At 37.3% G+C, this 27,580-nt stretch overlaps 1 protein-coding gene across 1 annotated transcript in view; it reads right to left on the bottom strand.

Moving 5' to 3' along the window:
* Positions 1–243: 243 nt before the first annotated feature.
* The window catches only part of LOC114354166 (venom acid phosphatase Acph-1), a 33,739-nt gene continuing 6,402 nt past the window's right edge, over positions 244–27,580 (bottom strand). Inside the window, exons 2-9 of the mRNA XM_028306424.1 lie at positions 15,313–15,427; positions 12,807–12,917; positions 10,553–10,699; positions 5,918–6,028; positions 4,234–4,416; positions 3,560–3,680; positions 2,555–2,769; positions 244–1,207 (exon numbers count right to left, since the gene is read on the bottom strand). Of these exons, the coding sequence (XP_028162225.1) occupies positions 1,040–1,207; positions 2,555–2,769; positions 3,560–3,680; positions 4,234–4,416; positions 5,918–6,028; positions 10,553–10,699; positions 12,807–12,917; positions 15,313–15,423 (1,167 nt within the window). The 5' untranslated portion in view covers positions 15,424–15,427 and the 3' untranslated portion in view covers positions 244–1,039. The remainder of the gene's footprint in view (positions 1,208–2,554; positions 2,770–3,559; positions 3,681–4,233; positions 4,417–5,917; positions 6,029–10,552; positions 10,700–12,806; positions 12,918–15,312; positions 15,428–27,580) is intronic.

Below are 27,580 nucleotides of genomic sequence, written 5' to 3'. Positions count from 1 at the left end.
TATGGCTCTTATTTACAAAAACATTAAGATTCCATTTCCATAGCGTTTAGCTTGATGCACCGTTCGTCTATATGATTTACTAGCTTTCCGCCCGCAGCTTCGCGCGCGTGGACTACATTATCTACATATTTTACGAAACCCTATTTTTTTCCATAATAAAATTTAGCCTATGTTACTCGTGGATAATGTAGCTTTCGAATGGTGAAAGAATTTTTAAAAACGGTCCAGTAGTTTTTGAGCCTATTCATTACAACCAAACAAACAAACAAAGTTTTCCTCTTTATAATATTAGTGTAGATATACGAATACCTTGACCTCAGATTAAAGTAGATTTTAATTCCTATACTCGTAATTCAAATTTAATTGAAGCATTTCAGAGGAATTTAGGTCAAGTTACATGTTTTACTAATTAAATTACCAACTCGTAAGATGATAGAAGTGTTATTTCTATAACTGTAATCGCTTACTGGTGACAGTAATGGCGTTTAAAATATTTAATGCGCCTCTGTGCTCCAAGTGGCGCTACCAGACGATGTCATTCAAAAGCGAAATGCACATAATGGCGCATAATATTTAGAAGGCAATAAAAGAAAATTAAAGGTCTTAGCAGACTTATCAACCCGGAAAGGGATCAACACCGTATCGCCTTTCGCGCACTGTCAACATCTTTCGCGCACTGTCAACATCTTTCGCGCACTGTCAACATCTTTCGCGCACTGTCAACATATTTCGCGCACTGTCAACATCTTTTGCGCGGTGTCACCCGCGAGGCGAGGCTTTTACATTACGGTGCAGATAAGTGGGCGTTGCAATGCAGTACGGATTTTCATACAAAGAATACTGATTGTCCCAATTATGTCTCCATTATGCGATAAAGATAGTAGAAAACGAAACGATTAGTACATAAATTCTACTAAAATAAGTATTTTTGGCGATATTAATTTCATTGATATTACACTATTTACCTACTGTTAACGTAGTTAACTTTAACATAAAATTAAACTAACTAAACCACAGCACAAATAATACTCAAGTTGTCTTATAATTCGGTTTTGATGCCACATAGCGTGTAGAATTCCCTCTCAGGCAGAAGGTACTGCTTGGTCATTTCTTTAAACTTCTCGAAATTGCAGTACTGTTCTGTTTCGCAGCCGTAGATGTGGAGTGGACTGGCTGGGAACTCGCCAGCCTGTGGCAGGTACACCGGCTGAAAAAGAAATATGACGATAAAAATGTATTCACATCACTATGACACTACAGCGCCGCTTTGGGTTAAAATCTGGGTCAAAGATGCTTTTGGACTTTCCAACTGTACAATGTTTTATTCTGAGTTGAAACATGGTCGCCATGGCTGGACAAAGGCCTCCCCCTTAAGTTTTCCACAACAGCCAATTTCCTTGACCTTCCGCAGGTCATCAGGCTACCGAGTGGACCTGCCTACGCCTTTCGATGTGTGGTCGTCCATGAATTACGACACTCAAGGGACTGAGCATTTTTCAACGTTTATAGATAAAGGTCGTTAAATGGAGTGACACGGTAAAGCAGATATAAAATAAGGCAAACCAAAAAAGTTAAGAAATAACACGTTTTAAGCAATTTATCGCGTAATATCGAGTAACGTTATAAAGAGTTTACACTGTACTTTTTTGTCGAGGAAAATGCATTAAATTGCATACCTATCACGCGAGGACGGCCTAGGTTATGTCGGGCTCACCAAGTCAGAAGGAAAAGGAATAGGTACGAATCACTAAAACGGCTCCGGTGCTTCGTCATTCGCCTGTAGGGTTCCTACAGCAACTTTTTGTATACGATCAACACCCACATAAACCAATCAATCAGCTGTCTAACATACCATAACACTAAACTCTCCCGTGCTCCTCGACTTGTACAGTTCCAAAGCGAATACTGCCCCGTACTCCGGGATGCTTTGGTCACTCTTCACCTTGGCCACCTCCATTAGGGCTCCAATGTTGAAGTCATTGGCGGAGAACAGACGGAGAGGGTTGGTGATGCTCTAAGATTTTTTAATCCTCAACGAAGAAGAATTTAGCCGGGATCTCACCTGATGGAAAGTGATGATCAGGCCGAAGTTTTTCACAACAACAGCAGATTTTTTTCATCCTCCCCAGGTCATCAGTCAACCGAGAGGAAGACCAGGCTACACCTACGTCTTTCGGTGTATGGGCGCTACTTGAGAACTTCTCTGTCCTAATGGCCATCATCTTATGAGCTATAGTCATGGTATTTGTTTAAATATTTATAGTGTTTATGTATAGGTACCTATGGTCAGCATTTCGTGAGTTACTCTGGTGTTCAAATACTTACCCTCCGGTGACAGGGTAGGTTATGTAGGCTCACCCATCAAAACGACCACGGTGCTCCATCACTCACCTTATAGGAAGGAACTGTGGTATTCCCACAGCAGCTTTTCGCATGGGTTCAACATCCATAAACTAATCATCCTTTATACGGCAGTAGAAATATAGTTCCCACCATGTTTTGAACTTTATTCCCTTGGTTAAAAAAATGTGTACTTTTTATGCCGTTGACTTACCATAACACTAAACTCTCCCGTGCTCCTCGACTTGTACAGTTCCAAAGCGAATACTGCCCCGTACTCCGGGATGCTTTGGTCACTCTTCACCTTGGCCACCTCCATCAGGGCTCCAATGTTGAAGTCATGGGCGGAGAATAAACGGAGAGGCTTGGTGATACTCTTGCCTTTGGTTAAGGCTGTGGCGGCTTCCACGAAGTTGTTGAGGAGGACACCTGGAAATAATATGTCAGCATCATTCATCATCAGGTGTGTTGTATTGTCTCTACTGTAGGAACACGACCCTCCTATATCTATACTATTTAAACTAATATTATAAATGCTAAAGTAACCAATGACATATACTATAAAAACATCTAAGAAAGTAACTCTTTCTGTCTGTCTGTCTCGCTTTTACGCCTAAACCACTGAACCTTTTTGATGAAATTTGGCACAGAGATAGCTTGAGTCCCAGGAAAGGACATAGGATTGTTTTTATCTCGGTTTTTGAAACAGAGACGCGCGCGATAAAGTTTTTCTGTTTCAGACAAATTGCCACGCGGGCGGAAAGCTAATCATAAGATAAGGGAAGAATAAGCGAACATCAGGCCTCAAATCTTCCATTTGAACTTGGTTAAGAAGAGGTTATGTTCCTGCAGTGAAGACTACCGGTTATCAACACGGAAAGTGATTAATACCGTATAGCCTTTCGTGGCGAGGCGAGGCGTTTACGTTACGGTGCGGACAAGTACATATTTCTGTAATGGTTAATTAAAAAAAAATATTGAATAAAAAAAGTAGTACGGAGTTTCATACAAAGAATACTGAGCTCGAGTTGATACGGTTACGATCCGTTTCCGGGTTGATAAGTGTGATTAATCCTTAACAGATGATGTATTGTGAAACGTAACTTAACTTGATACTAGGTAATGCTAAAAAAAGCCCGTACTAAGCTTCGAACCACTGTATTTTTAATTACATTGAAGTCTTATTTTAAGAACCAAAGTAACAATCGTGGAAACTTACCTCCACCAATCTTCTTCATTTCATCGGTTCTGAAGTACAGCCTATAAGCTAGCCTGGCTGCTTCTCCTAGCCTGGGCAGGAGAGGCTTGGCCCATTCAGGAATGTCTAAACCAAGACCGACCTGTAATTATATGATCAGCTATTAAAAATGTTAGTGTATAAAAGTTATCACCACTTTATACGGAAGAAGAAGACTGCCTATTTAAATAAACTATGTATTTATTTACTCCTAAATAAACTATTTATTGATAAAGGAACGCGATAAGTATCTCAAGTAGTTTTCGTGGTTTTGAATTCATCATCAACATCATCATTTTAGCCACAGGACGTCCACTGCTGAACATAGGCCTTCCCTAATGATTTCCACATCGCCCGGTTGGGAGCAGCCTGCCAGCAACCAGCCATCCAAAGCCTTCCTGCTACCTTTATGAGGTTGTTCGTCTACCTTGTGGGTGGACTTTTCACGCTGCGTTTTCCGGTACGTCAAGGCATTCGTTCGTTCGTTCGTTTCAGCCGAATGACGTCCACTGCTGGACAAAGGCCTCCTCCAAGGTTTTCCACAATGAATGGTCCTGCGCTGCCCGCATCCAGGCTCTTCCCGCGACCTTCGCCAGATCGTCAAGGCATTAAATTATGGAAAATATCTTAAAGAGACTTTCTGTAACGATCCTTACCTGACTCCTCAACAAATCGAAGAGGGTCTCGAACAACAAAGGGTTTTCCGTGAAGTTCTTTCCAGTCAGAGCCTTCAGCTTCGGGATGAGGTCGTCGAACTGCCTGAACTCTTCGAAGACGGACTCCTGCTTGGCTGCCTTCATCAGGTTGGAGAAGCGGACGCAGTTTGAGTAGTAGCGGAGCTGGAGAAAGATTGACAATTAATAATAACAAATAAGTTTATTTTCTCACCACAAATTATCATAGTACAAAAGTGTATTTACAATTAGATTAATATTAAATTACAACTAAATTTGTGGGAGACAGGTGTATAATGTAGGCAAAGATTGCCTATGCCTTAGAGCACAGGCCTCCACTCCCAGTCAATTGAAGTAATAATATTATTTTGATCCGTTTGAGCCATGCCATAATGTCTGACACCAGTGCTGTCGTCTTACACCCCATTTGTTCAACCTACACGATAAAGGAAGAGTAAGATCAATCAATATTTACTTATCTATCAACACATATTCGCTAAGAAAGAGCTTTCCCAAAATACCTAGAGTTAAGAAGAATTAAGAGTTTAAAGCTGTAAAAAATTCACCAAAAAGGTAAACGTAGGCATAATAGGACGCTGAACCGTAAACAGTATTAAATATGGATTTGTAATTATGATTTCATAAAGAAACTTTAATATTCATTAACCAGGAAGCTCCCTGCATACAAAAGCTTTTAAAACTTTTATCAAGTCGTCGGTCAGTTCATTAACTTTTGAAACATAAATTAAATATGATGTTATGAAAACATATTATATTTATTTATAAATATTCAGATAGTTAAGTTACCAAAATGAACAATATTTTTGTGTTTTAATAACTAATGCGATGTTTCAATATTTACACAACATTATAGTTCACGTAACCTTATGTCAAATAGCATGATTATTGTATTTTTAACTCAATTATAGATCATTATATTTATATAACACGCAAATATCGATATAAGTTCAAGACGGTTGCGTAAGCGTGATTATCATTTAATGATTTATTTATTTGTTCATTAGCTCATCTCAGAGTTGTTTATGTTGATTTATCATTTTAATGAGGTATTTAATTATAATTAACGATTTATTAATACGCCACGTGGCGTGAGGAATAAAAATATATATTTACTAGCTTTTGCCCGCGGCTTCTTCACCCGCGTGAAATTTAGTTTGTCACAGATCGTCATAAATTATAGCCTATTGTTACTCTGAATAATGCTGTAGAGTATCATCAAAATCCGTTCAGTAGTTTTTGCGTGAAAGAGTAACAAACATCCATCCAGACATCCAAACTTTCGCAATTATAATATTAGTAGGGTTTTATAAATTACTATCAAACTTTACTGTGGATCCTAAAAAGATACTGTATTTTTTGGTGCTATTTTACAATTAAAGTAGCCTGAAAATGACAAAACTGAGTGCTCCCAATTCTGAGATAGACTTATCAACTCGGAAAGGGATCAACCGTATTGAACTTCGCGAGCTGTCATCTCCTTTCGCGCGCTGTCAACTGTGAGGCGAGGCGTTTACGTTACGGTCAGGATAAGTGTGCGTTGCAGTATGAGGTTTCATACAAAGTATACTGACTGTCTCGAATTGATACGGTTACAATCCCTTTCCAGGTTGATAAGTGTGCTACGTCCTTAATATTTGATACTTACATAGTCTTCGCTCAATGGTACAGCAAAGTAGGGTACTGGTTGCCAAATTTTGCCCACACCTTCGTCCCACTGCTGCTCTGTTTCTGGGGGGTAGAGAGCTGCCATAGCCACCTGTGTTTGGATAAAAAACATTTTTTGAAAAACTTTTTCACTGTACCAGTAACAAACAGTTCATTGTGTGAATGTTGCCTGCGACATACAGAAAATTCATGGGGAGAAATATCTAAATCTTTAATAATATACATCAGGTGATTCAGGTGGCATCGCATACCTTGTTCTATTACAGAGCGGTTGTTTCTTATACAGTGTAGACCAATCACATATTATTATGAACTATACGAGTATACTTAAGTACCTAACTAACGCCCGTATTCACAAACATTACTATGAGGTCTCACTGTGTGCGTGGACGCACAGGGTGACACACGAACCAATCACAGAGCTCTATTCAACGCTGTGCGTTCGGTTTTCTGCTTCACTTAAACAAGTATCGTTTGTGAAACGTTGTTTTGTACTTATTAAGACTGTATTTCGTATTTGTCCATCAACTTAACACATTGAACGCCAACGCGGTCAATGTTGTCCGACACTGCACTTTCCTACCAGGCCAAGTAAAAATTTCAATTTTTTTCAATTTTCGTCGATTGTTTTTTTTTGTTAAATCGTTATATTATAAACATAAATAAAGGATTTTATTAACATATAGTTGTTTTTGAGTCTCTACATCGAATTATTAAGCGTCGGACATCATTGATCCCCATGGCCCCAGCGAGCGAAAATTCGAAAATCCGTTCCGTAGGGCCGCGCGGTCATGTTGTCGACCATCCCCGCTCGCATCCAAAAAAAAAAGGAGAACAACCAAAAAAATAAAGAGTTGTACATTGGTAGGTTTTTGATATATTATATTACGCATAAATAGGAATATTATAAGGTATAAAATGAGAAACGAAACTAGCAGGATAAGTCTTAAATAGTGATTAAAAATAATAATAAATAAATCGATGATACCGTAAAAGGAACGCTAAAAGTGATTTTTTTCAAATTGTTTTAATTAAAAAAGGTTTAAATTTTATTTAAAAAATTGAATTTATCAATAATTCGTATAAAAAATGTCCAAAACTGAGCCGTCCCAGCTATGGCATTGTCAGGAAGGCGCTACTATCAATACTGAACTATTAGTTCCCATTTTTGCCTCGTTGGACAGCCATATAATTATGAAATTTACAGGAAGGTGCTGCTAACAACTGGGTTATTAATCCAATTTTTGCGACTTGACGTTTTAGAAATTGTTTGACTGTATTTTGAATTTTTCATCCATCACTGTAGTGTCACTTTCGATCGGTTCTTTTTTCAAAACAATATTGAATTGTCAATATATCTACAAATAATATTTAAAAATATACTTAAAATTAAAAATAATTATAATGACATAGCTGATTTAACATGCCAATACTTTGACCAACATGAATAATAAAAAAAAGTTCTAGAATAGAGTATTGATAAGAGAAAAAATGTTTTTTTCATACATTAAACAAATCTATTTTTCTCGACAATCCTGCTAGGTGTAAGCATATAATAAGTACAATAATTTATGCCACTAATAAGGTTTTAAATGGCATAATTTTTGTAGCTGTACAAAGAACTTAGTACCTGTACCAACCCTTCATACAAAGTGGTTGTTTAACAATGAAAGTGATTTTTTTTATTGTCCTGCATATTATAAATTATTTAAAATAAGTAAACGATATGTTTTAATTAATAAACCGTTATTATCTTGCTAAAAAGTTGATAAATTTGCAAAAATGCATTGTATAATTACCATGTTTCATTGCGCTACCGTTATCCACATTTTTTTTTCTAAGTCCGAGCTTTACCTGAGAACCAAGTGACGTACACTAATCTTGGGAGCCGCGCGGGTCAGCTTATATGAGAATTATTGAAGAAATGCTGTCCATCGGCTCAATACAGAGGTTTAAACATAGGTCTGACTCGCGGTCATCATTGTCCGACGCGGCCCGAACGGAAAGTTAAAGTGTCGCCCATCATTGTCCCCCATGGCCCGAACGGAACAGTGCCATTTTTAGGCTGGCAGCGAAGGTGTTAAATGAGGGGCGGTTATCGATACAGTAAATTAATGTGTAATTATTTTTATTATAATTAATGCAAAGGTTTTTAACACGTTATCAGCGTATTTATCATTCAGTTTGAATGTGAAATGTAAACGAACTTAAATTATCATGAAACTAAAGAAATAATCTTTAGTAGACGTAGACTTATCAGAATTTGCCAACCAGTGTAGTAGGTAAAAGGTCATTTAGTACATTTTAACCGACTTCAGCAAAAGGAGGTTCTTAGTGAGGGTTTTCGCGATTGAAAAATCCGCCAGATGGCAATACGTAGACGCGAGGTCAAAATGCTGCATGATTGGTTATTTTTGACATGACATTGACAGATATGTCAAAATCCACCAATCACGCAGCATTTGGACCTCGCGTCTACGTATTGCCATCTGGCGGATTTTTCAATCGCGCAAACCCTCAATCGGATGGTATTTTTATACGTTTTTAGCTCGTCTTTACGTGTAACATTTAGTTCTATTTGGTTAGGACCCGTCAGAAATTATTTTTGTAATATTGTGTGTTTAATGGAAATAAATAATCTAAGAGCACGAGTAAAACCTAATAGCTGTCTATTTTTAGAATGCCGAAGAAATTGTACAAGTATTTATATAAAATACTTATAAGTTATTATTATTTCTATTATAGTTATTTCTGCGTGGTGTGAATTCTCTGAAATGTACGTTCTTACACTTTTATGGGTTCTTGAAGCAATTTCAGATTAATTAATAAGGTTGCTGACTGCTCGTGTTGGATATCTCCTATCTGACAGATAGTTCTACAGTGTTCGAAAGCTCTCATAAAATGTTTACTCTCTTCTGTTGTAGCACATTAAGGCTGAGTTGCACCACCTAGCTTTAACCGTAACTATAACCGGTGTTTTTTGTATGGAGTTTACGTTTGTCAAATTTAAAGTAAGATGGTGCAACCCAGCCTAACCTAGACAGAGTAGCGTCTTATCTCGTTGTAATACAAGCTATTTTGCAACCAAAAATATAAAGCCTGAAGTGCTATCGACTGTCTACATTATGGAATGGAACGCTTTTCACACGAGATTTAAAATGTCACGACTAGAGGAAGGAATTACAGTAATATGTCATTATTGTCAACTGATAGTGTCTATAGTCTATCCAATATAGCTTGATTAGAATGACAGCTATCAAACGAATGTGACTAGTGCTGGGTATGTTTCGTACGGTTCACATAGATGTATCGATAAGTTTTCGAAAAAATGATATAAAAAAATGCACCCATTTTTTCTTCATATCTTTATTCATAAAAATGACAATTATAATTTAAATTTAAAGACAGTACAATTTAAAATTCATGTCAAGGGTGTACAACCTAAGTCGTAGTCATTATCATCAGTGTTCTTCAGTGGTTTTTTCCTCTCGCTAGAGGGGCGGTGGGCATCTCTTCTAGAGCAACGGTGCTATGAATACCCAAAAAAATACCGGTGATTGATTTCCAATGTTTGATTATTTAAGAATGAAATGTTTTTTGGTTTTTAATAGTGAACATTTAGATAAACGTATAACTTGACTTAAATATGTAAAAAAATTAGTTAGAAAAAAAATTTGTTAAATATGTTAAAAAATTAGTTTTAATTTAATATGACATTTGTCGATATGTCCCATCACTAACATTTTTGTAACTCGAGATAACCTTGTAGAGACGTCGTTAATACTCTAGCTTGATTTTTATAATTTCGAATTACTACTTATTGGTGTAATTTAACGCTGCATTTACACGAAATTAACATTTTTATTGGAAGCACTGTCGTCGAAAATATTGTTTGTAGGTCAGACGTGAATTATTTCTTGTCCGCCAATATTTAGCTCTCATTGATCGCTACTACAAAGTTATGTCGTTACTTTTGATGGCAGCTGTCATTCTAATCAAGCTATATTGGATCGTTTTAAATCTTCTATTCTATTAACTGCGCTTAACTTAGTCAGTACCTGAGGTATGGCGGCACAGGAGGGTGATTTTGTGACGGTCAAACGGCAGTCAAACTTCAGAGCCCCGATTGCGCTAATTTTTAACGTCTCCAATTCATTACCGCTTCTTCACCAGTTGCGCTTCGTTTTTCAGTCTAGCTGAGGTACAAATTCGATATCGCGGTAAAGTTCACGCGCAAACAAAGACGAAACAACGGATTTAATCACTTTCCAATAAAAGTCAGAACACCTTATTTTTTCACTAAAAACAGCAAATGTTCGTGAAGGCGTTTGACTTGAGTTTGTGAAAAAGTAGCTTTCTTTCAGCTTTTACACAAAGAAGCAGTTGCGTTTTGTTTTCGTTTGAACTAGCTGTCACAGCGACACCGCGATACTTTGTGATTTTCGTTCGTCGTCTAGTCGCGTTGTAGTTGAAAATATTTAGCGCAAATGGGGCCCAGATCTCCTTCAGATTTGTATGCCCTGTCACGTCATGATATTATGTCAATTTCACCCCTCCCGTACCTCAGGCACTGACTAATTTACGCACTATACATAAAATATAATGTAACACATACCTGTATAGTCATCTTGGTCCTCTCCTTATCAGTACTCCTGATGGCGATCTGATCCTGCAGGTACAAACTGGAGATGATATCCTGACCCTGGGACCCGTACCTCTGACGAAGGAACTTGCCGATTTGGTACGCTCTCCTTTTGCCGACCTGGGAAAGAACAAAGTTAAAAGTTTATAAAAAGAACAGTAAAAACAAAAGACTGACTTAAAAAGAAAGTTGGATGGTGTGAAAGTCCAATTAAAAGAAAAAGAACAAAAAGGCAAAATTAAAAAGAAAATCAAAAGGTTTCCCTTGGGGTTTAAAAAGCTTCATTTGAGACAAACATTTGTCAAGCAATGAGAAGAAGTGCTGCTGAAGAAATGGGTAAAGATTTACGTATCTTTTATTGATTAGACCTACTTCATTATTATTTATTACTAAAAGTTTATAAAATTAAGAGGTTTCAAATCCTAAAAAGTAACATCTCGAATATCTAAATATATAAAAGGAGAAACTGACTGACTGACTGACAGATCAACGCACAGCCTAAACGGCTAATCGTAGGCACTTGAAATTTGGAAGGGACGTAGCTTAGGTACCGTAGAGGTGCACTAAGAAAGGAATTCCCGAAATTCCCACGGGAACGGGAATTAGCGGGAAAAAAGGAATTCACGCGTACGAAGTCGCGGGCGGCCGCTAGTCAAATATAAAACATATCAAAAATCACAAAACAATATTCGTGGCCTAGACAGAAAACGGACTGAACACACAGATTGACTAACGCATTTTGTTTGTAATAATAAGCCTGGATTGAGATCAGCCCTAATACAGTCTAGCTAAAGTACAGTCGATATTAAAATTCCAGGAACCACAAGAAAAACATAGGAAAAATCTGCTTGTTTTCTAAGTAATTTTAAGAAGGTAGCTCAAAATTTAATACAATACAATTACGGCGCCGATATTACATTCTAAGCTACTTGGTCGTGCTGCATAATGATGGTTTGCAGGAAAATACCATATTTTCCTGTTTTTTTTACCTACTTGCTACACACAGGAAACGGGAACAACAGAACCGGTCTGTTTCCGGGTTTTTGTTTCCTGTTTTTTTATAAGAACACTTATTTATAAGAAGATTCTTCTATTTACATTTTGTGTTAATTTAATTATTAACTTAAAAATTAACTTTTACTGAAATAAATTTTTGGTGCTTGTTAAACTTATTTAAAAGTCACTGCAATAAAAAGTTTCTTATGAACTGGGTGCTACTACACACGTAGATAACAAAACTGGTAAGAGACATTAATTTCATTTCATACACAAAACAGTTTTTCAATTTTATTCCAATTAAAATTAAAACACAACCTGAATGGAGTTTTGAGAGAAGTTTCAATAAAACTGAATAAATTTAAACTGATAAAGTAAAATGAATCAGATCTACTGTATTATTTGGGTATTGTGTTTGCATTAAAAGTGTAGCCTTAAGTTTCTTTATTCTGATAAAATATGGCAGAGAACTTGGTTACTTTTATACTTTGCCTGACTATTAGTTAGGTGAAGTTTCGCGTTTCATGAAACAATTACGTTTTTTGTTAAACTTAAGTGTAAACACATTTTTTACATAACTTAATATGATTTTAATTAATATTTTGAAGAAGGGTATTCCCTTCTATGATCTGAGGGTATTCCCCTATTCTGTGTTATTCAGTGTGTAACAAGATAAATACTTCATAGTTAGCGATTACTATGATTTAAAACCAGTTTCGGCTAACAAAAAGCACTATTCTCTTGTCTGAAGAGGATTTAACGGAATACGTTTGAACTGTTGTTTTATGTAATTTATTTATTTTTTATTTTTTTTATTTTATTTTTTATTTTATTTGTTTAACAATGTTTCAACAGCATTAAATTATTATTTTATTAGTCCACATTATCAATATCAATTAATTTTGTCTTCTTACATCTAAGCGAAATACCACTCACTGGTTGGGTTTTTATCGGCGGTCAAGCTGTTGATCCTGGCTACATAGGAGTTGCAGCGGTGGGAACGAGAGGTGGGAATAGTTCCGTTAATATTATATGGCGTAAGAGGGCTTGGTCTGTTGTGTGCTAAAAAATTTAAATGGTATTTGAATTGGGCGTTTTTGCCTATTCCATTAGCAAAAATATTGAATAGATAAAATGCCTAAATGGATATAGTGCATGGTTTTTCCATATTGTATAATGGTGTGGAACCTTTCTCTACGAGGTTGATTGTCACTTGGCGGGTTCAACTTACATTGGTCAGCCCTTCCAGCCCTTCTATAGCGGTCAGGTTCTTGAGCTTCTCCTGTTCATTTGACAGAGAGAGCTCGTCAGCATCAGGGGTCCTTTCTCCGTGTCTGTTTACCTGGAACAAAAAGACTATTAGTTAATTATTGATATTAAAAAGATTACAGAATTTTTGTCAATCTTTATTGACGACCTCATAAAGGTATCAAGATGGCGCTGGATGCAACCGGCCTTTGTGGAAATCATAGGGGAGGCATATGTTCGGCAGTGGACGTCCTATGGCTTAAATGTTGATAAAATGAATGAATTCCATAAGGTCTAAATAATTACTACGATCGTTGACAAACACCCTACATTGTTAACCGTCTTTTGTTTGCAATTCAAATCAGTTAATCTAGCGTAAGACGCAAGTCTTATCACTGCTCCTCTATTACACAATAGATGAGTTTAGAGAGGGTCATCAGAACAATTGACCTCAATTATGCTGTAAACATTGGCAGCTTTGTTTGGGTGCCATTTGCATGACTATGGCACTGATTGTGGGCAGGGTTCCTCGTGTAACGGACGTGACACGTCAAGACTTTAAGATAAATCACGATTCAACGACTAAGAACTAAAGCACACGATGCGTTGCGGCGCGGGGGAGCGATGTCTCTGCGGTCGTCTTACATAGAAATTACTGTGGCGGGCACACGTGCGGCGCCGCAAGCTTCGTGTGCTTAGGCTCTAAGGTTTTTTATTGGCGGCCAAGCTGTAGATACTGGCTACACAGGAGTTGCAGCGGTGAGAACGAGAGGTGAGAATAGTCCCTAGACAACTCAACAAAAGGGTCTGGAAAAGTTAATAGACAGAAAGTTCATTTCACATTATAAATGTAATTTTAGCACGGGTGATTGTGAAAGAACGCCTACTGAAAAACTGTCATCGTAATATTTCTACCCATTTCTCATTGAACTGCTTGAATTATAGTCAGTATTATAATGTCTGGCTTGGCTTATAATGTCTGACGTCACTTAGTACAACCCACACGATAGTAGAAGCCATAAATCTTTATCAACCTACAAATTCAAAGGCTCATAGCTGAAAGAATCCTTTTCTAAGGTGTTATTTTTGTCTACAAAAGAAAAGCACATAAAATTGCTTATGTTAGGTATTTTGATAAATTTTGATGAAGTATCAGTAAAATATGACAAAGAACTTGAAACTAGATTTAATCGCGGTTCACGATATTGACATCTGATCAATGAAAACATCGTTTTATCGACGATAAACTTGAACTAATGAGTTGTTTACTTCATCTTAACTAGGATGTAGATCGAACTAGACAATTAACAGTTAAAATAGCAATTAAACAAAGAGAGGGTAGGATCACTTGTGACCTGACTTTGCTTCTAGCTATTCATTTATCTGTCTACGTTCAAGACAAGCTTTTTTAATTCCTCTCATATGGTGATGATGAGGATGATGATCCATACGACCGATTTCGGCCATGGTGACCACTCCGACTTCTAGGTGTCTTGGCGGCGCTGGTGTGCCGGAAGATGGCTTACGTAGCCTATTTTTGCGGCAAACCCCCTCGCCCATTGAGGGCATCTGAGCACGCCGCCAACATAGTTATATTAAATGGCGGCAGACGGACGGGCCTTGCAAGTCATCGCGCTACGCGTCAAGTTCAGTCGTACGCTCCTCCTCGAACTCGTGGACCTGCCTCTTCGCAATCTCCCGCCATTCTGGACGCTGTGCTGCCAAACCTTCCCACTGAGAGGGCTCAATGTTGCATCTTTTCTGGTGCCGCTTCTGTACATCTTTGTACCTGAGGAGTTGACCGCCATGTTTCCGCTTATCCTCCTCAAGTTCAGAGTAGACGATGCGCTTCGCCACTCTCTCCTCCATCATACGTGACCACATCATCGAAGCTGGCGACGCATTATATCCTCTCATATAACACATAAATAAACTCATTTTATTTTTGCAAGTAGGCTTTAAAACACTTTTACACGTACCAGTATTAACCCTACCACTCCTTCGGGCATAAAATGGGCCTGTGCTGAGAAGAAGCAGCGCAAGAAACTCAGTCACTATTGTATTCCGTTAATTATAAAGTCTCAAGGATTTCCACAATGACCGTTCTTGCGCTGCCCTCATCCGCGACCTTCTCTAGGTCGTCCGTCCCCGAATGGGAGGAACCTTAACTTATTTTTCTCAAATACTTTGTTGACGCAGGACCGGTCTTTGTGGAAATCCTTGGGGGAGGCCTTTGTCCAGCAGTGGACGTCTTTCGGCTGAAACGAACGAACTTTGTTCATCATCATCATTTCAGCCATAGGACGTCCACAGCTGAACACAGACCTCCCTCAACGTTTTCCATAATGACCGGTTGGTAGCGTCCTTCCTGCATTCAGCGCCTTCCTGCTACCTTTATAAGGTCGTCGGTCCGCCTTCCGGGTGGACGTCCACCGCTCCAGAACCAGCCGTCAGTTCTGTGTACTATATGCCCTGCCCATTTGACTTACCACGAAAGCCAGGACTAGCTGCTGGTCTTCCACGATCTCGTTTCCAATTGGGATCCCAAAGGATACTCCCACGACGGCCAGAAGGCACACTACTCCTAAATACTGGAACATGGTTCTGAAACAAAACGTAAGTACTTTTATTAACATTCAGTAAAGTGTCTTCTAGGATTTCTAGGATGTCGTAAAAGGAGACTATGATGGCGCAAGTACACTATTAAAATTTGCCGAAGCGCGAGCCCGTACACCGAAGTATGGGTAATGGACGACACACGAGTGGGGGAAGGAGAAAGTAACCGAGATGGTGTTTACACTATGTCTCGGTCAATTTCCCGCATAGTGTACTTGCACCATGAGAAATATGCGAACATTGGGCCAACCAACCCTGCGTGGGGAGTGTACGCAAAATACTCACTCCATATAGTTACTTCGGGTAAATTAGGGAGGATCTTAAATTGTTATTGTAGTGGAGAGTTATTAAAGGTGATAATGAACAAACTAGAAATCATTTGGTCGTTGCAGGCAGAGAGCTGTATCCGCCTATACAACCGACGTGAACAAATCCTCAACGTGACCACGACCGATCTGCCAAGAGCGAAATGAATAAAAAGAATTAGTGCAATTCTGAACGTAAGCTTCTTTCAAGGGCGATGCGTTTTTCATCCTGTCACTATCTACCATAACTCGTCAGCCCATTAAGTAGGGGACATCCTACACTATAATTGCCAAGATGTGACCTCCACTCAAAAATCCGTTTGCCCTTTATGGACTAGCAATAATTTACCTAAATTAAAATAATTATTTATTCACATAACAGAGAACCTGTTGAGGGAATGAATGATGTAATTGCATCACCTAAAATTATCTTTGTTTTAATTGCCTTTGACAGTAATATGAAAGACAATTGATATATTCGACCCACGTATTTAGACCATGACGGAGCGATAAGGCACGTTCACAATATTGTAATACAAGTTATTAACGGAGTAGGATTACTTCAGGTATGTCATTGGAACCAAAGACCATAATAAGGTTTCTATTATGGATACATCTTAAAAACAACCAATCATAAGCATAGACTTAGCGACAGCTTGTTCCCGGCTTAAAACTGATTTTCGAACTTCTATTCGACAAGAGTTTATTCAGAGAATACAGAACACAGTTATCGCCTAGATCCATTTCTATTCATCATCATCATCATCATCTCAGCCATAGGACGTCCACTGCTGAACATAGGCCTCCCCCAATGATTTCCATGTTGCCCGGTTGGTAGCGGCCTGCTCGTTCGTATATTACAAGACCTAGTGAATCACTGTTTAAACTTCAATTGTGGCTACACTGTGCCCCAGTGATCTTACGCTGATATTAACTTAATTACAAATTGAATTATCAACGAAAATTATAAATATCATTTGAGTTACGTAATTTGTAACATCATTAACACAATCACGTGTTATTTATATCTCTTTATTATATTTTGGAGTCTTTTAGTAATCGGCACTATTTAGATCTCTCGTTCTCACTGCTGCAACTCCTGTGTAACCATTTCTATAATATAAAACTCAAAGGTGACTGACTGACTGACTGACATAGTGATCTATCAACGCACAGCCCACACCACTAGACGGATCGGGCTGAAATTTGGCATGCAGGTAGATCTTATGACGTAGGCATCCGCTAAGAAAGGATATTACGAAATTCCACCCCTAAGGGGGTAAAACGGGATCGTCGGGATCCACGCGTACAAAGTCGCGGGCGGCCGCTAGTGATCAATAAAACCTTTTTTATCCACAAAGAAGAAGCTCTTGGCCTGCGCCTCACCTGAAGAAAGATGACAATCAGACCGAAGGTGGAAGCGAGCTTCATCCGGAATCCTCAACCACAAAGGAACTGACTATCTTACCTCCAACTGCAGGAACACAACAATGCTGTTGCTGATGCTGCTGTTAACATTGTTGTTATGGCGACAGATTTATGTGAGATGGTGGTAGCTAGCCAGGCGGATTAAGAACAAAAATCTGTCCCTACTGGGTACCGAATCTGGGTCCTCTGGGTCTAAAGCAAGTCCTGGACCACAGAGGTCCAATAAAGTAAAACTTTTCACAGAATTCAACGTAAAATACGTTTTCAAATATGAGTGAAGTTTGATTCAAACAACATCTTCGGAACGAAGTACGAGTAAACCGGTGTTCTAAGTACTGTACTTACGAGTACATGTAATTTTGTGGTATAATTAACATGAAATAAATAGATTACTGATAGCTTAATTACACCGTGAATTTAAGTGCGTAACTAATTTGCGTTTTGTGACGATTGTAGGAAATAATTTGAAATGTTTAATTAATTTTGATTTTGAGAATTTATTTATTCAAACACAGGAAAACAATTACGTATTTAAACTCCACACACTTCAATCTTTGAATGGTAACTAAAGAGAACTGAAACTTGTTTGTTTTCAAGAAATTCAGGTTTAAATGATAACAATTTATTACACTAAATGTATTTAATTTTTGTGTAAGAGTGATAAAAGAATGCTAATAATAAGTTACTGATGTGTTTACACGGTTACTTTGCGTACAGTCAAATATTAACTTTGTAATAAAGAAATAGAGCCTCAAATACAGTGTGTCCGGGCATGTAGTGATCAAACTTTAAGGGCGTAATCTATGGACAATTTTATCGATGAAAATACTTCAAATTTGGGGCCTGACCCATTTCTCGAAAAATTACATCGATTTAAGTTTTTATTTTTAGTTTACACCTCTTCTTTAAAAAAACAAGTGAAAGCGTGGGTAGCTTAACATTATTAGGCAAATAATTTATATCATGCGATAGCCAATAAAATTATCTATTAGTAGAAGAAGAAAGCAGACAGAAGTTTCATGCATTTTATGGGAGTAAGGATGGATTTAATTAGAAAAATACATTACTTTTTTCACTTCTTTTTCAGTTATTTTCCAACACAAGAAAAGCCAGGTCGTTAAGGTATGTTTTATTTGCATTGTATTTTTAGTATTTGAGCTATTCTACAAAACGAATGTAAATTTATTAGTCTACGTCTATTAGTTTCGACGTAATTGTTGAACAAAGATAGGGGAGACCTAGGAGAGTTGTGACAATTTTTACTTTAGGGGCCATATCTCGCTCAAAAAACATTCCACAGCTATGAATCATACAAATTAATGTAGCGTCGTTCCTTCTGTTTTCAAAACAATCACTAAAGTTAACTAAAGTATTAGGGTTTCTAAGAAAATCACCAAAATCTTAGACCACTCCCTCTGTCACAACTCTCCTAGCACCGAGGTAAGTTGTGACAGGTACCGAGGTGAGTTGTGACAGCATTGTATTCCATCTATTAGATATACAAATACCTTAATACTCAATGAAATATGATTTTTTAGCAAAAACTTACTATAATCATCCTTTAGTACTAATTAAAACAAATAGTTATGGGACGTCGTTACACAAATTGAGCCACATTTCTCCAGCTTTCATTTTTCTCCCACGACATTGGATTTTTTTTAATAATATTTTTTAGCTAATATTATAGATATATTTTCTTCCTCTCCTGTAAAAATAAAATTGTCGCGGTGGTAAAATCCATAGACGGAGCTTCACCTTCTGGGTTTACTTGATAAGCCTCTTTCTTCTTAATATATTTAGATTTACAATTTTAGTTAATTTACAATAACTTAATTTATTTACAAGTTTAGATTGTAAGTAACTTACTATAACTGTAACTTTAACCCTTTAACCTAATCACTCTATAAGCCAGGTCCTAGATTTCGAATCTACCAAACAGTTCCTCTATATGGCTTTCATGTATAGTTATTAGGCATACTGAATCAAAAAAGTAGCAGCACGCAATTATACAAATTATGAACCTACTAACATACAAAAAACATCTAAAAACATCGTGGGAATGGCCCATCAGAAAAATTCAGTAAGCTAGGAGAGTTGTGACAGCCTGTCACAACTCTCCTAGATGTTTAAAATGACGACTTGGTTCGAATAATGATTTTTATTTTCTAAACACGATGCGCACACAAGTGATCAGTGCTACATTTTGAGACCTGAATAACCATGCAACTTGGGAAAAAATAACACAACAGTGCACATATACTAAAACATGATATAAATCGAAATAAAATTTTGAAGAAAAACTTACTTTTCGCATTTTTTTGTACACGGACGTCATATTTACTTAACCGTGCCTCTTGCGCCTCCCGCAGGTACTTAGTTAAGAAGAGCGTCTTAAAAGCGACAAACAAGCGTTTATACCACCTTTCTAACTATCTTAAGTAAGGAGAAATCGTCCTTGTCACAACTCACCTCTGTCACAACTCTCCTAGGTCTCCCCTACCTCTTCCCAGCGGTTTCCATAGCGCACGCGACATGCGAAAATGCACTGCCTGAAAGAATCACACAACATATTCCGATTACTATGGAAACCGCTGGGAAGTGGTATCTTTGTTTAACAATTACGTCGAAACTAATAAACGTAGACTAATAAATTTACATTCATTTTGTAGAATAGCTTAAATACTAAAAATACAATGCAAATAAAACATACCTTAACGACCTGGTTTTTCTTGTGTTGGAAAATAACTGAAAAAGAAGTGAAAAAAGTAATGTATTTTTCTAATTAAATCCATTCTTACTCCCATAAAATGTATGAAACTTGTGTCTGCTTTCTTCTTCTACTAATTGATAATTTTATTGGCTATCGCATGATATAAAATATTTGCCTATTAATGTTAAGCTACCCACGCTTTCACTTGTTTTTTAAAACAGAGGTGTAAACTAAAAATTAAAAACTGAAATCGATGTAATTTTTTGAGAAATGGGTCAGGCCCCAAATTTGAAGTATTTTCATCGATAAAATTGTCCATAGATTACGCCCTTAAAGTTTGATTACTACATGCCCGGACACACTGTATAATATAAGAGACGAAATTCGTATTTTTTGTGTGTTCTGTACCTACATAACAAATATATAGTTTACTTTTTATCAATAATTGAAGACATCCAATATAATGGGGCAGCAAGGTTCTGGAGTGAAGGCCACGTACTGGAAAAAGCAGCATGTGACGTCCACCCACAAGGACCGACGACCTCATAATAAAGGTAGCAGGAAGGCGCTGGATGCAGGCCGCTACCAACCGGGCGATGTGGAAATCATTGGAGGCATGTTCAGCAGTGGACGTCCTGTGGCTGAAATGATGATGATCTAAATTAAGTTTATCTAAAACTATTTTAATACATCTATGAGTACGTATATGTAGGAAATGGCCTGGTTACGTATCTATTTGTGAACTTTACTCTTGCTATCTGTACATACGTTAAGAAGAATATATGTGCTAAGCGTTAGATAACTGGGCATGTTCTCTTTTGTAAATAAACTATAAAACAGGAAGCTACTAAATAGCGTTCTAAAATTCTGCTGTAGTTTTTCCCTAAAATCCGGGCCTTTTCAGAGTGAACTTACAGGGCTGATATAGAAAGAAAGAAAGAAAGAAAGATACATTTATTACAATGGACATCACACAAATACAGGCAATTACATAGACATGACAGTGGCACATAATAATGGAAGAAGAAAAAATAAAAACAAGAGTAAACTGAGCAGTGCCACCCATTCACCAACAAGATGCCCACTGCAACAGGACTCCACTCAGCATATGCCGTGGCCCACGGTGACGAAGGCCACGGCGCTGGTTTTCAGTGTGCCCGATGGCGAGTGAGGGTCACGGACCATTGGTAAAATAAATAAAATAGTAAGCTGCATAAAATTGTCTAGATATACAGGGTGTTAGGTAAATGGGTATATGAGCCGACACTAGCCCATGTTAACATGGTCATATAAATGGTATGGTGAAGTCAGAAATTTGATATCATCATTTTAATTTTTTTAATTTTCATACAAAATAAATTTTATAAAATCCGATTTGTATGAAAATTAAAATAATTAAAATGAAGAAATCAATTTTCTGACTTCACCATACCATTTATATGACCACTAGCGGCCGCCCGCGACTTCGTACGCGTGGATCCCGTTTTACCCCCTTCATCTATCTTACGCGGTTTAGATTTTTTCATACAAATGTTTTTTTCCGCTAACTCCCGTTCCCGTGGGAATTTTGCAATATCCTGTTGTAACTAAGCTTCAAGTTTACTAAGGTACCTGCATGCCAAATTTCAAGCGTCTAACTTAAGCGGTTTAGATTTTTCATACAAATGTTTTTTCCCGCTAACTCCCGTTCCCGTGGGAATTTTGCAATATCATGTTGTAACTAAGCTTTAAGTTTACTAAGGTACCGACATGCCGAATTTCAAGCGTCTAACTTAAGCGGTTCAGATTTTTCATACAAAACGATTTTCCCGCTAATTCCCATTCCCGTGGGAATTCCTAAGTATCCTATAACCTGCCCAGGAGTATGAAGAATAATTGTACCAAGTTTCGTTAAAATCCGTCGAGTAGTTTTTGTTTCTATAAGGAACATACAGACAGACAGACAGACAGACAGACAGACAGATAGACAGACAGACAAAAATTTAACTGATTGCATTTTTGGTATCAGTATCGATCACTAATCACCCCCTGATAGTTATTTTGAAAATATATTTAATGTACAGAATTGACCTCTCTACAGATTTATTATAAGTATAGATGTTAACATGGGCTAGTGTCGGCTCATATACCCATTTACCTAACACCCTGTATACCATCCCAGACTGCATCTCACTTAACATCAGGTGCGATTGCGGTCAAATACCTGCCTTGTTCTGCGAAAAAGAAAATTAAAGCTCTTGTACACTATAGAGGTTTATTTGATAATTGTCTTTATTCCAACCAAATAAGACACCACAGAGTTTACCTTGACGAGCGATGTCTGCACTTCTATGTACTAACTAGCGGCCGCCCGCGACTTCGTACTCGTGGATCCCGTTTTACCCCCTTAGGGGTGGAGTTTCGTAAAATCCTTTCTTAGCGGATGCCTACGTCGCGTCATAACATCTACCTGCATGCCAAATTTTAACACGATCCGTCCAGTGGTTTGGGCTGTGCGTTGATAGATCACTATGTCAGTCAGTCAGTCACCTTTGAGTTATACTATACAGGGTGTTAGGTAAATGGGTATTTCTGACTTCACCATACCATTTATATGCCCATGTTAACATGGGCTTGTGTCGGCTCATATACCCATTTACCTAACACCCTGTATATTTAGATTATAGATTTTTCTAAAACGTTCGGTGTCGATGTTTATTGATTTTAATCTTGTACTTAGTGCCATAAAGTAGTCAGTTGTTAGTCAATTTTTTGCAAGATTGACAGATTTTTATCACAACAACTATACTTATTTTAAATAAATAGGAAGTAAAATTTTATTATGTCTAAGAACACGAACTACTTTCAGCAAGTTATTTATTTTAAGGCCTTGCCTCGCGGATTTGACATAAATTATAAAATAAGCTTAAAAACTCATTGATAAGAGGCACGTGGCTTTATCACTCATGTCTTCTTGAGTCATTTACCTATCAAGTTTTTGATAAACTTTGACAATCAATAAAAATATGTTTTCGTGTGTTTACATTACATACTTTAAGTTATCAATTAAGATTAAGAGTAAACATTTTTATTTATTGGTTTTTTAAATAAAATCTTATCGTTGACACACAAATAACCTTTTCAAAAACACATCAGCAGAGAATAAATGACTTTTTTATAACACACAAATAACAAGTCTACCTTAAGTAAATACATCAATTTTAATGCCTGCTCAATTTTAATCACTTTTTCTGCAGTTCTAAGTCAACTCGATTCATCATCATTATCATTATTTCAGCCCATAGGACGTCCACTGCTGAACATAGGCCCCCCCAACGATTGGTAGCGGCCTGCGTTCTGCGCCTTACCGCTACCTTTATGATGTCGTGGGTCCACCTTGTGGGTGGACGTCTCACGCTGCGTTTATGATGAAGATAATGATGATATTAGTACCTAAACAAAGAGCTTCTTTCCAGACTACGAAATCATAAACTCTATTCTTCTTTTCGTGTCGACAACAAACCTACACAGTTACACAGTGTCAGCCAAAACTCCGCCACGAGGGTGGCATTGTCAGCAGCACTCATCAAATCCTCCTGAGTGCAGTTGCTATTGAAGATAATAATAATATAAGCTCTATTAAAGACTACGAAATGAAGCATGTTCATTATTTTGTAGCCTTCTTTTCAATAATTGTACATCTGCAATGCAATATCCCGTGCATTTTTCTACATTATCTGCAGCAGGTTGTTATTCATGAAGACATTTTTATGTGGACGTAATACAAAGTGCATAACGAATGTGATATACCGCCATACCGCACCCGATACTGCGGGCATACCGGGGCGATTGGTGTTGTAAATATAGCAAGACTAGCTTTGCCCGCGACTTCGTCCGCGTGGAATAATGACTTTGGGTAGGCACTTTTAATAATTTAGTCTAATTATTTTACAAATAAGACACACGTGCGTAAATACTTAAATAAGCTATGTATTTAAAGAAAACGAAAACATATTATTTAATAACATAACAACTTAAAATGTTTGTCACGAAAAATATTATTTAGTTAAATTAACAATAAATCGTGTAAGCAAATTTAATTTTAATGTAGTGGTAAAAATCAATATTCGAATTTGTCCCTAATTTGTCGTGAATACGTACGGTATTCACAAACATTACTATGAGGTCTCACAGTGCGTATGGACGCACAGGCTGACACAAGAACCAATCAAAGAGCTCTATTCAACGTTGTGCATTCGATTTGCTGCTTCACTTAAGCAAGCATCGTTTGTGAATACGAACGTTATGCCTGTTTTCACCATCAATCCCTAATTTTTAAGTGACCCCTACGAAAATAAAATTCCTGTTAAGTGTTATCATAGGCGTCTCTTAAAAAATAGGGTTTGATGGTGAAAACGGGCGTTAGTCTGTTACGACATCCATGGGAAGAGTGGGACTGGTTCTATTCTATTCACATTTTTTTGTATTTTACTGAAACTTTTTAAATAAGCATAATGTTAATTAAGTTCCGACTTAGCAAACACACAGAGTTATTTCAATATTAGTAGAGATGAATTCGAATATTTGGCATTTAACATGACATTTTAGAGGTTAAGCAACAGAGTGCATCTTTCGGATGACTGGCATTTGAAATGAACCCTGCAGGTTAAATGCAATTCATTAAGCAATTCATTAATATAGTTTGACGCAAAATACTCTATTTAATATGCTAAATGTGTGAATTTGATTAATATTTTAGCACTTAGATTAGCTATCATAGCTAAAAGTTAGGTATTTGTAGTTAAAGGTAAGATAGCCAGTTCCTCCGTGGTTGAGGATTCCGGGTGAAGCTCGCTTCCACCTTCGGCCTGATCATCACTTACCATCAGGTGAGATACAGGCCAAGAGCTTCCTCGTTGTGGATAAAAAAAAATTGAATGAAAATACTATTGATATCTTTGGAGGAGGCCTTCGTCCAGCAGTGGATGTCATTTGGTTGCAATGAACGAACGAATGAACGTATAAACATTTTGTTAATTATTATTTAAAAAAATATACTCACAATATAACTATTTAAGGATACACCCATATTAAGTTTGCAATGATTTTATTGTTTGTATAGTTTTTCTTATAAGTTTGACTTGAAACTCTGACTGACGTATTTTGTTAAAACGCCTGTCAGTTTATTAAACTTTTTTGTTAAAAAGGCTGTCAGTTAAACTTTTTAATGATGTCACTCAAAAGTTTTTATAGTAATTTAAGTAACAAGAAAACCAATCTTTATTAATAACAAAGCGGTACGGTCAGTAACACCTGAACAAAAAAACTTGTTTTGGTGAACTTCCTCAGACAATTAAAGAAAGATACGTTTTTGCGATCGCAGACAAACGATAATTTCATAAAAACTTTGGGCAAAAAGTTACGAACAAATTATAGTTGTTAAAAAACTTACTGTTATTGACAGAAGAAGTGTTCACGCAAAAAAGATACGAACAAATCATCGTTCATTTAAAAAACCAACTGTACTATTGATTGAGAGATGAAGTTTCGAAAAAAGTTAAGAAAATACATATTTTTCTTTTTGATATGTGGTGATCCCACTCTCGATGCTTGAAGATAAAAATGAAAAGTCTTTACTTATTTTTAGACCAATATTTGGCCCTTATGAAAGCCAAAATAATAAAAAAGATTGCCCTTGAACTTCGAGTCTAGACTAGCTGAAATGATGTCGCGAAATTGTCCTGAAAACGGAGGTATTTGGCAAAGAACAGTGGCATAACTCAAAAAAATGATGGCGCCTGGCATTTCATAAAAACCGCAGGTCCTAAGTTCACCATTGACGTAAATGGTCCCGGAATCCAGTTAAATCCAGTTCCCAGCACGGGACAGTCTCGTGTTTGATAAAGTTATCAGAAACAACAACTAAAATGGAGGCCAGTGATTTAGTTTATTAATTAACACAAATGTCGTAAGGAACTTGGAAGGAACTTACGGAAAGTAAAAGTTGTTTTTTTGGATTACACAATCGTTAATTGACGGTCGAAAGTTTTAGGATATAACTGACATTTGGCAAGTTTCGCCCATTAAAACTTCCTTTTTAAAACTTGATTAAAGATCCCGCCATGTAGGTGTCGGCGGAATACATTTTGGAAACACAGATTGCAATCCTTTTTAAAAAAAGAAGAAATAAATTGAGACTGAGTCGTTTGATGTCACTTGATGGTAAGATGATGAACCTTAACTTCGAACTCCTCCTATGTTCTTCTGATTAATTTCGTTGTGGGTCCAAAGACAGTTTACCTTTTCCCAGGGACAAACTTGACCTTATACTAGCTGACATAGCCCGACGGATTAGCAAGCTGAAGTGGCAATGGGCAGGGCACATAGTACGCAGAACTGACGGCCGATAGGGCAGAAAGGTTCTGGAATGGAGGCCGCGTACCGGAAAACGCAGCGTGGGACGTCCACCTACAAGGTGGACCGACGACATCGTAAAGGTAGCAGGGAAGCGCTGGACGCAGACCGCTGCCAATCGATCAACATGGAAAGCATTGGGGGAGGCCTATGTTCAGCAGTGGACGTCCTATGGCTGAAATGATGATGATGATGATGAAACTTGACCTTCACTGGTTTGGTTTATTGGCGGTCAAGCTGTAGATCCTGGCTACACAGGAGTTGCAGCGGTGGGAACGAGAGGTGGGAATAGTTCCGTTGGTAAGATGATGAGTTCTATGATAGAGCAAGCTTAGTAAATATCTATTCACACGAGTCTTAAAGACACCCAGTTTATTGAAGATCAGGAAGAGATAAATTGGTAGAGAGTTTGATTCTCTTGCGGCGCAAATGATGAAAGTAGAGTCTGATCGTTTCGGTGAGAATCTTTATTTCAGAATATTTTCGCAACCAAATTCCCCAGATCCAAATTAAATAAACTGACATAAGTCAGAGTCGGGCATTTGGCTACTTTAAGTTTTCAGGAAGAGTGTCACTTTCTGTACCCAAATGAAGGCTAAATTAAAAGCATTCCAATTTAACTAATATGTTTGTATTGAGCAAGTTATTAGAGCACTATTGACCTAAAAATGGTGTACGTATTTGTTTAGTTTTTATGATCTGTGGTATTTGCGGTTGATGATTAAGTTTGAAATTGATATTGCTATTAAAACTTATTTGTAATTAACGGAGTGTTCTACAAAAGCAGGAACTGCAATATGTTTTTGAATTTAGGGAATTTAGTTAACTTTTTACCTTTTTGTCGTTGGTTCATTAGTGATTTACAATACATCAATGAATCCACCCTTAGCGTAGCTATAGCTTATAGTCGCTTTATGGGGGTCTTTTAAATGGTTACCTAAAACCCTTACTACTTACTAATATTATAAATGCGAAAGTTTGGATGTCTGGTTTGTTACTCTTTCACGCAAAAACTACTGAACGGAATTCGATGAAACTTTACAGTATTATTGTTTATAACCCAGAATAACATATAGGCTACAATTTAGACGATCTGTGACAAACGAAATTTCACGGGTGAAGACACGGGCAAAAGCTAGTAATAAATAAAATAGACCGAGCGGGCGTTTCGGTGAGAATCTTTATTTCAGAATATTTTCGCAACCAAATTCCCCAGATCCAAATTAAATAAACTGACATAAGTCAGAGTCGGGCATTTGGCTACTTTAAGTTTTCAGGAAGAGTGTCACTTTCTGTACCCAAATG

The sequence above is a fragment of the Ostrinia furnacalis genome, unplaced genomic scaffold, assembly GCF_004193835.3.
Source record: "Ostrinia furnacalis isolate ACB-3 unplaced genomic scaffold, ASM419383v2 OfSCF1928, whole genome shotgun sequence".
Taxonomy (NCBI): domain Eukaryota; kingdom Metazoa; phylum Arthropoda; class Insecta; order Lepidoptera; family Crambidae; genus Ostrinia; species Ostrinia furnacalis.
This window is presented reverse-complemented; position numbering and strand designations above follow the sequence as displayed.